The sequence below is a fragment of the Schistocerca serialis genome, chromosome 5 (genome assembly GCF_023864345.2).
Source record: "Schistocerca serialis cubense isolate TAMUIC-IGC-003099 chromosome 5, iqSchSeri2.2, whole genome shotgun sequence".
NCBI classification, from domain to species: Eukaryota; Metazoa; Arthropoda; class Insecta; order Orthoptera; family Acrididae; genus Schistocerca; species Schistocerca serialis.
This window is the reverse complement of record NC_064642.1, coordinates 108,947,512-108,961,773: the sequence shown is the minus strand read 5'-3', so window position 1 is coordinate 108,961,773 and position 14,262 is coordinate 108,947,512. Positions and strand designations below refer to the sequence as shown.

The 14,262-nt window shown below is 42.6% G+C and overlaps 1 protein-coding gene across 1 annotated transcript in view; it reads left to right on the top strand.

The window, feature by feature from the left end:
- Positions 1 to 13,780, top strand: part of LOC126481775 (hemicentin-2-like) — a 699,774-nt gene extending 685,994 nt beyond the window's left edge. Inside the window, exons 12-13 of the mRNA XM_050105729.1 lie at positions 8,505 to 8,867; positions 13,689 to 13,780. Of these exons, the coding sequence (XP_049961686.1) occupies positions 8,505 to 8,867; positions 13,689 to 13,780 (455 nt within the window). The remainder of the gene's footprint in view (positions 1 to 8,504; positions 8,868 to 13,688) is intronic.
- The last annotated feature ends 482 nt before the right edge of the window (positions 13,781 to 14,262 follow it).

Below are 14,262 nucleotides of genomic sequence, written 5' to 3'. Positions count from 1 at the left end.
AGCAAGGATAAAATCACCGAAATCGTTTCTTTTAATCTTATCAGCTGCAGACAGTGCTTGAACCAATTTCAGACGATAAGGCTTCATAACTAACCTTTTTCGTAGGACTCTCCATACAGTTGATTGTGGAATATGCAGCTCTCTGCTAGCTCTGCGAGTCGATTTTCCTGGGCTGCGAACAAATGTTTGCTGGATGCGTGCTACATATTCATCACTCGTTCTCGGCCGTCCAGAACTTTTCCCTTTGCACAAACACCCATTCTCTGTAAACTGTTTATACCAACGTTTAATACACCACCTATAAGGAGGTTTAACACCATACTTCGTTCGAAATGCACGCTGAACAACTGTCGTCGATTCACTTCTGCCGTACTCAATAACACAAAAAGATTTCTGTTGAGCGGTCGCCATCTTCGCATCAACTGACGCTGACGCCTAGTCAACAGCGCCTCAAGCGAACAAATGTACAACTAAATGAAACTTTATAGCTCCCTTAATTCGCCGACAGATAGTGCTTAGCTCTGCCTTTTGTCGTTACAGAGTTTTAAATTCCTAAAGTTGTGGTATTCTTTTTGAATCACCGTGTATACTGAGAAGAACTGATAGGTAAGACGGTAGACAAAGCAAGAAGCATTGTGATTGGAGAAGAAAAGAGAAAGTCTATTAAGTATGAGGATGATCGAGCACTGCTGGCGAAATCCGAAAAGAAGGTACATAATATGTGGAAGACTATTGCTGAAGGAGCAAGGAATGAGAACAACGGTACCGTCAGGAGTGCCCCATGGAAGTGTGAAAGAACTACTATTTGGTGGACAGGGTGGGCAGCAATCTGCGGTTATTGGCCTATGCAGCAGTGGAGAAAGGACAGGTGTCGAAGTTGGGTATCTGTTGGAGGATACGACTTACTTGTTAGACCAAATTCTAGTTGGTGTGATGAATAGCAGTTAGCTCTAAACGTAGAAGAACGCAAATTTATGCGGATGAGTAGGAAGATCAATGTTTGGATACAGAATTAGTAGTCTCTTGCTTCACACATTCTCGTCGTTTAAACAGCTGGGCGTAGTGTTGCAAACCTACGTGACATGAAACGAACATGTGCGGATTGCGGTAGGGAAGGCGAGTGGTCGACTTCGCCTTGTTGGGAGAACACTAGGAAAGTGTGGTTTCACCTATAAAGGAGACCGCGCATAGGACGCTAATGTGACCTATGCTTGAGAACTGCTCGAGTATTTGGGATCCTTCCAGGTCGGATTAAAGGAAAACTTCGAAACAATTCAGACGCGGACTGCTAAATTTGTTACTGGCAGGTTCGAACAACACGCAAGTGTTACATTTCTGCTTTGGGAACTGGGAATCTCTGGAGGAAAGCCGTCATTCTTTTCGAGGAACACCATTAAGAAAATTTAGAGAACCGCCGTTTGAAGCTGATTGCAGAACGATCCTACTGCCTCCAATGTACATTGCGCGTAAGAACCACGATGATACGATACGAGATATTAGAAACATGGAAGCATGTAGAAGGTCATTTTTCTCAGCTCTGTTTGCAATGGAACAAGGGTACCCTCAGCCACGTGCCGTACGGTGGATTGCGGAGTATCTATGTAGTTGTAGACGTAGACCTAGATGTAGATGAGTGAAGATAAATGTAGAAGAGAAAAAAGTGAAGAGAATAAGCAAGGATTGGATTGTTTTGGGGGGAAGAGACCAAGCAGCGAGGTCATCGGTCTCATCGGATTAGGGAAGGAAGGGGAAGGAAGTCGGCCGTGCCCTTTCAAAGGAACCATCCCAGCATTTGCCTGGAGTGATTTAGGGAAATCACGGAAAACCTAAATCAGGATAGCCGGACGCGGGATTGAACCGTCGTCCTCCCGAATGTGAGTCCAGTTTGAGAATAAGCAAGGAGGAAGCTCCACTTCACATATGCTTAGTCCTAAGACGGCAGAAAAAAAGCCTTTCAGTAAGTGGGAAGTTTCATGACACAGATATATGTGGAGAGGGACCATTTGAAGGGGTGAAGCAGCTACAAACGTCTACAAGAATTCCAATCCATCTGAGGAAAAGATTTGCTAAACCTTATGTTAAGAGTTTTGTGTTACACATCAGTGGTTCGTGGACAGTTAAAAAGCAAGCAGAAAAATAATTTAAAATACGGATAAAAAAGGTGAAGTGGACAGACTGAAGTGGACTGACAGACTTAAGAATGAAGAGGAAAACGGTGGAAGAGCAAGATGTTGGGAAGTGATCACTGAGAGAAAAAAATATTGTGTGAGATATATACTGCATAGAAAATACCTGAAACATAGAATTCAAGAGGGAAAAGTGGAAGGATGAGAATTTGAGGGGGGCGAACTTAAAAATTCGAAGACACTTATATCACGACTCAGTGGACAGCCGCCAGCTGAAATCTCTCATAAGACAGATACACTAAAGAAGAAGAAGTACACCTGATGTAGCATTTTCGAGTCCTTCTCTTCGATAGTAATGTTCATGAAGACCCGAATGCAAGGAGGGACGTGTCTGGGATTCATGACACGCCCCTTCCTCCGTAGATAAGTTTACCGGACGCTGGTTTCGGAAGTGGATCCGCTGATTTATTCTACAGTGGTCTCTGCTAGTCGTTCTATGTATCCCACATAAACATCCAGAGGGCGGGAACATATTGAGCAATGCTGTGCTTCCGCCACGCCAACCACACAGACGATGCAAACTAGGGCAGCCCTCTGTGGGCCATGCCAGTACTACGGTTCTCACCATTTAACACCAGATGCGCAAGCAATACAAATGACATGAATGTTATAACTAAGTGTGTGAAAAATGGCAAGAAATCCTAGACATTACAAGAGGTAACAAAGGTTACTTTCCTGCTGCTTGCGTGAGGGCTAGGCCACGTCGATTGGTATGCGGCCTTAAGGCCGGTAGAGGATATCCCAGCCAAAACAAGAATCCATTTGCAAATGGCTGTTCTTGGCGTCAACAGACGGGAAGCCGCTGGATATTGAGTAAAGCAATACAAAGAAAGAAAATACAGATAAGGAAACACGGTATAAATCTGTCTTCTCGAATATGAACGGAAATAAGTAAAAGAAACAGTGGTCCCCTGCCTTATATGCTTCCATAGCCGTAGGCTGCAAACGTGTGTCCACAGTCGTAGTGTTACGGGAAATAGCGATGTCGATGAATGCACACTTGCATTTTATGTTGTGCGAATTAATATGTCAGAGTTGAGAGAGTTTATAGTACCACACCTCAAACGCTTCTTTTCTTTTCCAGCTTTTTAATATTCTATGATTTACTTCCATACAATGTCTTGTTACAGGCGTATATTCTCAGAATTCTGTTCGTCAAATTAAGTCCTCTGTTTCGTACTAGCAAATTTCTCTTAGCTAGAGAGATCTTCTTGCCATTTGGTAGTCTCCTTCTTGCATACCACTTGCTTAGTCTGTCATGCTTTGTTGCCCTTCTACGGTATCAATATTTTATGCCTTCGTGTACTTTGTGCTCCCCAGTTTTGATGATTAACTCTAATATTATTTCTTCTACTCGTAATTACTTAAGCCTCTGAATTAGGTTGGATTCCACTAGATAACATTAAATACAGTTCTTGTTTCATTGATCCATAATATGTAGTAGAAAATATCACAAAACAGGAATAAATAAAACGTGCTTACAGGAGAGAATAGACATGATACTGTCCCTCGAACAGACTCTTAGGTAAAGTGGTTCCGTTGGATGTGTATAGGTCAATAAACCTTAAACAGATTTTCATTTGGGAGGAATCGACAAAACATGTAAATGTACACCACACTTTAGAGCATACGATAATTCTTAATCTACTGTGGGTATGGTTCATGAAAAGGAAAATAAGTTTACAATAATTATTTACAGTGATCTTTTGTCGCACAGAAGATGGACAAAACCCGAAATATACGTAGCAATCACATTATTTTGTATTATATACGAGGGCTATTCCGAAAGGAATGTCCGATCGGGTGCGATTATTTAAGATTATGTCATGCGATTCCTTCTTGATGACGATTCTCAGCCGCACTCTGCAGAGACACTGAAGATGATCCTGCAGCCCTTTCGATGGCGTTTGATCACCCGCAATACGCTCTAAAAGTGGCTGCCTCAGAGTTTCATCTCCGCTCACGTGCAACTCTGGCTGCGGAGACATTTTGGCCCAGACGACGAGCTGCAGACCAGCATAGAGAACTGGTGGAAAGCACAAGCTTCTGCATTCTATGACGAGGGTATTGGGAAGCTAATGCAGCGCTAAGACATATGTCTAACTCGGAGCGCTGACTATGTAGAGATGTAGCTGGAAGGCATACCTAACTAGCGTAAATAAAACAATTTTTAGTTTCACTGTGGTTTCCATTTCAAGACCGACCGAATTTTACTTTCCGAATAGTCCCCGTACACAAATCGGTTCTGCTAAGGAATCCGTAAATAGAATACAACGAGATGGTGAGAAATTCTCAAGTCTCCTATTAAACTGTTTTAGTTTTTACCGTTACTGACACGTTGTTCAAAATTTATATCCCTGAACATCCTCCTGGTGCAAAATAATTTACTTTTAACTCTTCTTGACAATTATTCTTATTTCTAGTATCCATTACATAGTTCAGAGTTATGGCTTGAGAAATCAATACCATTTATGACAAATTTCACGAAGGAAAAATTTATTGCAAATCAGTAATTTGTATATCTAGTAACTTGAACAGGTATCTGCAGAATATTCTTGTCTTCACAACACAAATAAATCTCATAGCATACTTTTGGACTCGGATAAATTTCTCTTGGTTACTGATCCACCAAAACACATGTACCTGTATAACACTTTGAAAGAAGCAAATTAAGCTAGTACATTTACATTAGTTGCACCTAGATCTGACAGCATACGCACTGCAAATAAAGACACGCTTTAGTCTGAACCCATACTTTCAGGTCATTGTACTGTTAGTTCCATTCAACAGGACCCTCTTCCATTTTCAGAGATAACAGCGACCACATAATTTTTATCCCTTCAAAAAGGATCTTAATTCCACTCCTGAACCTTCATGTCCTTTACTGCTTTTTCGAGGTACAATTAGGACTACAGGAGTGCAAGGCACCTTCCTTGCCTTACGCGCACTTTAATCCAAGCGGTTCTCCATTGTTCCTCCTTTGTTGTTGTTCTCTCCTGGTTCTTGTACACACTAATGACCCGAAACTTTACGAATGGTCCTGACAGCAAAACTGACTTCCACCTGACGGCGGTGAGAGCACGAGACACTGAGAACAGGTCTAGGGCAAAATGCATTCTTGTACTTAAACATATACATCTCCAATAATGTTACAGTTAGGCTAGTAAAATTTGAGACAACTGTGTATGATGTAATGCTTGATAGTAGGTGCTATTTTTGTTTGAAAATGCGCATTGACATACATTTTGTAAGGATTTCAATTTTTAAATTACTATTGTTTCTATTGTGTGCTTTTTCTCGTAAACAAATCAGGGAAAAAAACTAGGATTTCACAGTTTAAATCTGTGTAAGAGGCCAATAAAACGCGTGGAACAGATTTTTGTTTAAGGTCGTAGTTCCTTTTAAATTAATTTTCAGTTTTGTGTTACACAGGACTGCTCAATTTTCCTAAAATTCTGAAAGAGAACTTCTGTCAGGGAAAATATAACGGAAAAGTGCTGAACAGGATTATTCAGTAAGTACTTCTTAACAACTACGCCAAATTAAACTATGTTAACTCGTGAGGAGAGGTTTATTACGGCTAAAAAAGTCAATTTATGGCAATTCGTATTTATAGTTTTTATTTCAATTTTTGACAACATTTCTATAACTCTAATGACTAGTACTCTCGATATCCATAATCTTTATTCTCTTCTTCGTCTTCGTGGAATAATCTCTTCCCTGCCTCCTTCGTCTAGCCAATTTTTGCATTTTTTCTTTTGCTGCCTGAGCTTTGTCCAGTGGCACTTCATCGAAGCTTCTGAGTACCTTCGGTGTGAATGGACCTGGACGGAAACCTAGCCTCTGCAGGCACTTAATCCTACCTACATTTCCACTGTTGAACTCTAGACAGGCATCACATGCAACTATCTTCACAACAACGGTGGACACAATCTTCCTTTTGGACAACGCATTCATATAAGGTGATTATAGCTCTCATTTGTATTCTGTATTTTCCCTTGTACACATTTTATCGGAAGTTCAGGATTGGCTAGATACCTGAAAGTTGGTTTTATAACACCTAAGACAGTATGTGACAAACCATTTTTGTGGGTGTTTGGCTTTCCGCTGCCTTCTGCTTGAAGATATTTGTACTACTACTTATCACAAGAGTATTGTTGAGGATTGTCATCTGTAAAAAGTTTGTGAAAGAATATTTCCCACACTGCTTGCTGATGCTTTTTTCATACTGTGTGTCTTATCCCTGATAGCTTCTCCGCTATTACGACCCGTTTCGAGCAGATTTGTTCATATATGCAGAACTAAAACTGAAATAAGTTTTAGCACGTGCTATTAAGAAAACACACGTTGTAAACAAAGGAACTATCAAAGAAAATATTTCTGACAGCCTTCTAATCTCATCTGCAGCTTGTTGTCATTGTGTGAACGAAAAATTGACGCACAAATACTTTCTAGCGTTGAGAAGGTGTGGAGCACAGCATAGAAAAACACACAAGCAAACTTTTTTAAACATATGTCGAGCCAGAATTCGATTATGAGGCTTTGCGATGTTACAGCTGCCGAGAATTCTTCCGGGATGTATGGCCGTGCACCATGGAACTCTTCTATCCCTGACGTTTCGTCGAAAGCTACCTTGGACATCTTGGGTGGTGCTCCTGGTTGTGCTGAGTCTTGCCAACTGACTAGTCGGACGTCGAAGAACGGCCTAAATGTCGTGGAAAGTGGGCGTGGTCTGGATTTCACTTGATAGCAGAGATAAACCTTGTCGAGGATATGAAGTAACTATCAATCATAGTACATCGAAGATAAAAAGTTCTCATCTACTCTGTAGCGCCACTGTCTGTGTATCGCTGAGTTTCATGGCTTCCTCTTTTCTGTTAAAGTTATCCCCATGTTCATAAAACATCTAAAGCAGGCTTTTGAGAAAAATGGGTACTCTAGTAATGAAATAAATAGAGTTTTGCGACAGAATAACACGAGGCCTAAGGACAACGATAGGACTCAGCGATGGAAGAATACCGTTTCTCTACCCTTTATCAAAAAAGTAACGGATTAAATCGGCAATATTTTAAGGAAACATAACGTTCGAACGATTTTCAGACCAACTAAGAAAATAGGCCAAGCACTTCGTTCCGTTAAGGATGAACGTTCCCGTCTGTCTACAAGTGGTGTATACAAGATTCCGTGTACATGTGGTAGGGTCTACATTGGAACTACAAAGAGAAGTATTCACACGGTTGAAGGAACGTAAAAGTCTCTGCCGACTAGGGAAAACAGACAAGTCAGCGGTGGTAGAACATGTTCTTCAGTCGGGTGGTCACATAGTGAAATCTTCGGAAACTGAAGTTTTATGTACTATGACGAACTATTATCCACGGCTATGTAGAGAAGTCATCGAAATACATAAACATGGGGATAATTTTAACAGAAAAGAAGAAGCCATGAAACTCAGCAATATATGGACATTGACGCTACAGAATCAATGAGTAGTTTTTATCTTTGACGTACTATGATCGATAGTTATATTTTATCCTTGACAAGGTTTATCTCTGCTATCACATGAAATCCAGACCACGCCCACTTTCCACGGTATTTACGCCGTTCTTCGACGTCCGACTCGTCAGTCGGCAAAACTCAGCACAACCAGGAGCACCTCCGAAGATGTCCAGGGTAGCTTTGGACGAAACGTCAGGGATAGAAGAGTTCCATGGACCACGACCATACAACCGGTAAGAATTCTCGCCAGCTGACACATCCGGTCGAGAAAGCAAACATTGTATGGTTTGCTATGTTATTCTTAAAGAACCAATCTATTAAATTACGCAACAAAAAATTTCGAATTTTTTTCGTAATTTTGCCTTACATCTGGCCTTAAAGAAAGTATGTAAGCGGATCCGAAACGAATAGGAATGATTGAAGGGAAGATGAGGCCGTAAATGTCGAAGTCCACTGACATACGTGGCTATAACAAAGGGCAGATTGTGACACACTCCTCTGGAAATCTACCAGCCATCTGTCGAATCCATGAAACGCTGAATAGTTGCTGTGCTGAGTTCCAAAACCAGATACACGCGGTATTAAGCAGATGATCATTACGCTTCGGGTCCCGTATATGGCTTACTAACCCATCTTTCCCTATATCTCTCTTATATCTCACTATTTCGAACGGCCCACAGATTGCACAGGTGTTCATATAGAGTCTATCCGTCCTTGTGAAATGTAACGTCAGTGCTGGACTTTACAGTTGTGTAGCCTTCGTAAGTGTGCTGTCAGTGCTCCAGTGAAGGCTTGACCAGAGTGTGTGGGTGGTGCCCGCAGAGCGTCCTCGCGCGCCGGCCAGCGTGCTGACGCCGGCGCTGGGCCTGGTGGTGGGCGTGCTGGCCGCCATGCTGGTGCTCGGGGGCGGCATCGCGCTGCTGATGCGCCTCTACTGCTCGCAGCGCCGCCCCCGGCCGCACGCGCCGCGCCGCAAGCGCGACGCCGACCTGGGCCTCGGCCTCGGCCTGGGGCTGGGGGGCGGCAGCAAGGCCGCCAGCCCCGTCGCGCCCGCCGCCTCCGCCGGCACCGCCTCCGGCCCTTACAAGGGCTGCGGGAGCCCTTCCAGCAAGGGCACGCTCGCCACCGTCGACAGCGCCGACAGCGACGAGAAGAACCCGGACGTCATACCGCAGTCACAGAAGGGTAACTCCGGAACCGCTCTCCCGACCTACCCCCTTCCACTCGCTGAAATCCACGACTTCTTCACTGAAAACAATACGAACAGCGATGCTGATAGGTCTTTGCAAATTTACTTACATCAGAAATTTTATTGAGAAGGTTTATATAGGTAGCAGATTTTGAGAGTTGTATGTGTTAATGTCAGAATATATAATTATTGTTTACTCTGCTGAAAGACTCTCTGACAAAAAGAGTATACTCATTCAGAAAAAAACAGAAATTAAGTACCATCCCGGCAAAATCATATAAAAAATTTCTCTAGTACCTGACAGCGAGTTTTAAGATATTGTGTAAGGTCTCCTTACAACTGTGCCACAACGTTCGTGTACGCTACAGACTACGTACCTTGTCTTGCCGCTGCAACCGTGTGATCAGCAACATGCTAAAATAATTGAAAAGCAATACTGTGACCCATGCAGAGTGCGTGCTCACAACTACTGAAACAACTACTGCTATACTTTTATATAGATATTTGATTATCAGGATTGGGGGGGGGGGGGCGGGAGGTTGGTCAAGAAGAAAGAAACCGGTAAAAACTTTAATTTAGTATATTTAGAAAATAGATGATTTAAACCCCGACAAACTTTACAAAGACCTTTACATTTCTTCGACAGTGCGATTAGCAACAACCTTTATTATCCCGCATTGTCTATAATCAATAATGATGTCTCTGGCGACAATAAAGATACGAATATTACTCTCAATGTATGCATACACAAATCGCACAAAATCCCTCCAGTGCGGAAGTGAGCAACAAATACGTGCAGCAAAAACGAAGATTACCAAAAATCATCAATTAATACTCTCCTCCGGCGCTACTAGCACGATCACGTCAGCGTCCGACTACTTCCCACTCAACAACTGTTAGCTCGCTACTACTCGCGGTAATAATACCTCTGGCTCAGAGTTCGTGTATGCACACCGCGCCAGAATCAGTGGCCAACTTTCCAAAGAAATATTAACGTCCCACTTTCAAGGTGTCATCTTGCAGCAAAATACTTTAAGTTTCATCCCTTACATTAACTTTCGCTGTTACTCCCACTTTAATTTTCACCTTGCCTGAGTGACTGCCATTGGTCATAAAGCAAACGTCCCATCTGAATCCAATTTTTTCCCGTACTTCATTCAGCATATCAGCTGCCTTAGTTTCGAAGCCTGCTACGAAACAATTTCGATCATACTGAACTATGCCGTCCGGTTACCAATATCGTACTCTACCATGTGCTGATAAGTAATTTTCAGTAAGTCAACCACTTGCGTTGAGCATTAAGGTCCGTTTCAAATCCCGCAACGTGAACAGAACTATTTCTTCATCCGTTTCAAAACTTCAGACGAGAATGCACCAATCATAACGCTTCGCTTCACGTCATTCCATTCTAGCCGACTTGTTTTTAGGGTGTTAGACCGAGCATCCGTCAGTCTTTTCAGAGCTGTAGTTCAAATCTTCAAATGTGTGTCAATTCTTTAGGGAACTGCTGTGATCATCGGTCCCTAGACTTACACACTACTGAAACTAACCTATGCTAAGAACAACTCACTCACCATGCCCGAGGGAGGACTCGAACCTCCGTCAGGAGCGGCCGCGCAATCTACATCTACATCTACATTTATACTCCGCAATCCACCCAACGGTGTGTGGCGGATGGCACTTTACGTGCCACTGTCATTACCTCCCTTCCCTGTTCCAGTCGCGTATGGTTCGCGGGAAGAACGACTGTCTGAAAGCCTCCGTGCGCGCTCTAATCTCTCTAATTTTACATTCGTGATCTCCTCGGGAGGTATAAGTAGGGGGAAGCAATATATTCGATACCTCATCCAGAAACGCACCCTCTCGAAACCTGGCGAGCAAGCTACACCGTGATGCAGAGCGCCTCTCTTGCAGAGTCTGCCACTTGAGTTTATTAAACATCTCCGTAACGCTATCACGGTTACCAAATAACCCTGTGACGAAACGCGCCGCTCTTCTTTGGATCTTCTCTATCTCCTCCGTCAACCCGATCTGGTACGGATCCCACACTGATGAGCAATACTCAAGTATAGGTCGAACGAGTGTTTTGTAAGCCACCTCCTTTGTTGATGGACTACATTTTCTAAGCACTCTCCCAATGAATCTCAACCTGGTACCCGCCTTACCAACAATTAATTTTATATGATCATTCCACTTCAAATCGTTCCGCACGCATACTCCCAGATATTTTACAGAAGTAACTGACACCAGTGTTTGTTCCGCTATCATATAATCATACAATAAAGGTTCCTTCATTCTATGTATTCGCAATACATTACATTTGTCTATGTTAAGGGTCAGTTGCCACTCCCTGCACCAAGTGCCTATCCGCTACAGATCTTCCTGCATTTCGCTACAATTTTCTAATGCTGCAACTTCTCTGTATACTACAGCATCATCCGCGAAAAGCCGCATGGATCTTCCGACACTATCTACTAGGTCATTTATATATATTGTGAAAAGCAATGGTCCCATAACACTCCCCTGTGGCACGCCAGAGGTTACTTTAACGTCTGTAGACGTCTCTCCATTGATAACAACATGCTGTGTTCTGTTTGCTAAAAACTCTTCAATCCAGCCACACAGCTGGTCTGATATTCCGTAGGCTCTTACTTTGTTTATCAGGCGACAGTGCGGAACTGTATCGAACGCCTTCCGGAAGTCAAGAAAAATAGCATCTACCTGGGAGCCTGTGACATGGCGCCTCAAACCGCGCGGCCACTCCTCGCTGCGAGATATAGTTGTGAGTATGCTGACAGCCAAGATGGACAGCGCAGGAATCGCAGTACAACGTAGCCCAGCGAAGCGAGGAATGAACCTCGACAACCACATCATAAAGAACTGCAAAGCATGGTCTTCTATGCACCCTAACCCATTGACAACTGGCATTTCTATTACGGAGGCAAAGGTACTTCTCGTTCAAAAACTGTTGGTGAAGCATTTTGGTGCACAGAGGGCAAATGATACTCTTCTACAGTCCTATAAATGTGTGATTGAAAACAGCAAAGTGATTCATATTGTGAAGTCATTCATATTATGAATGCAGATGTGGATGAAGAGCCGGCCACCGTGGCCGAGCGGTTCTAGGCGCTGCAGACCGGAACCGCGCTGCTGCTACGGTCGCAGGTTCGAATCCTGCCTCGGGCATGGATGTGTGTGTTGTCCTTAGCTTAGTTAGGTTTAAGTAGTTCTAAGTCTAGAGGACTGATGACCTCAGATGTTAAGTCCCAAAGTGCTTAGAGCCATTTGAACCATTTTGATTAAGAAATGTATGAACAAAATCTGCAGAAGAGAACGAAACGATAACATTGGTTGTGTATTAAAAAACGAACAATTAGATTAACGCCTAAACTTGGCTAACGACTTTTCCATATTGTTAATTCAAACGTATTGTATTTTTAACTTTGGAAGGTGTACTTGCTCTAAGAAGGCAACAACACATGTTTTCACTGTTCCCTTCAATTTCAGTTTCAAAACTGATAACGTTCAAATGAAACACACATTATTCACGGCGACAATGCTTTCAGATCTTCGAATTTTTCTAGATACCAATAGAGATCAATAATGGTAATGAGATCGCCAAATTCAACTTTGTAGGAATAATGGTGTACAACTTAAATGTTTTTCTCATTTTTCGTTAAATTTTAAGGTGGACACATGGCGCATATTGCAACTCATCCCCTCATATCTCTTGTCATTTCTGCAGGTGCGGCAATAATTCGACCTCTTAGCACTTTGAGATCCATAGGTAATGATAAGAAACGCTTCCAGTCTTTAACGAAACCTCAAAGAAAAGTATCGAGGGTAGTCAAGTCTGGAGAACTGGGCGACCATGCAATCGGCTCCCCTCGACCAGTCCAACAATGTCTAAAGCCATTACCGAGAGCGTCTCGCAGTTCCCTGATCTAGTGAGGCGATGCTCCATCTTGCTGGAAGTAAATGTGCTCATCTTGATAAACGCCACGTATATGTGGGAGCAGAACACTTTCGACCATATCCACGTACATAAAACCGTTTATGGCTTTCTTACGAAAAACAATGATCCGTAAAATTTAGCTTTGCTAAAAAAAATCGCTGTAGGACCATCACGAACGTGCAACGTACTGGTTTGCCTTTTCACTGCTCCGAATCCTGCAGTGGTAGTTGTTGACCTTGCCACTCATAAAACCATGTCGCTGAAAATAATGTGAATTTCCTCTGTCCAGCGTAACATATCCGCAGATAATGCCTTATGTGTCTCCTTAGTTGCGTCTTTGGGAGCGTCTAACAAAGTCTGTATGGCTTCCGGTGCAATCTAACAACACCAGTCCGAATGGATTTCGGTATAATGTTTTCGTAACGCTTTCTGGACAGTATACAAAACTCCAAGCTCTCACGACGCACGATCCGTTGATTTCCTGGGACTACGAACAAAACACCTCCGTCCCACTCGCTCGACGACATCCTCAGAAAGTCATGGACGATCTGAAGATTTGCTGTGACGATTGCTACAACCTGTTTGAACGAAATTCTAATGCAAGGTGTAAATTGTAGGCCTACTAGGAGGTTCGTTATAGTACTTGGTACGAAATTTACGTTGAACACTAATTGCTGACTTCGTTTACTCCATCCAATACACGCATCGAACACTTTCAGTTACCGTGTAGTCTACCGTTTATAGCTTCAACTTTGTCTTTCCTAGTGTCGGAATTCGGTACTACAACAACAAGTGAGTGAGGCTGCTGCCATAGGACTGCATTTCAATAACATGACTTTCAATTTTGTGCCGTTCCCTGCAGCGGAATTCGCTATTATTACAACAGTTGAACAAAAATTGCAGGATTATTCAACAATAAGGGACCTGAGGCTCATGTGTAATCCATCTCAATAGAATTGTATATGTAAGTGAATTTGTAAAGACTCTTTACAATCTTCCTGTACAGTTAACAAACTGCGCATACTGAAAGTTTAATCTCAGTCTAATTAACCACTTCATTCCAACCCCCATGATCAAGGTTGGCTGCTGATTTTATGGAAGAAAAGTCTTCAGTCTTTTCCCGTGATTTCTTTATTTACTCTTTCCTACAGCACGATCTGTTTTCATTTTAAACTGTACTTCGTAGTGAAATAGGTACTTTGTGTATATTTTTTTCCTTAAACACCTCAGTGCTTCAGTATACTAAGTCACTGAAATAATGTTAACGTATTGTGTGTTGTACTCGCATATACTAAGTTAACTGTGATATATATTGTGTAACTGGCCTGCACTGCCCAACACAATTAAGCGGTCACGTTTTAGAAAACCCACTATTGTTCCCCGTTGTTAGTTACTTAGTTTTTATTGCGCGGACCATCTGCACGGTAAATCGTAAA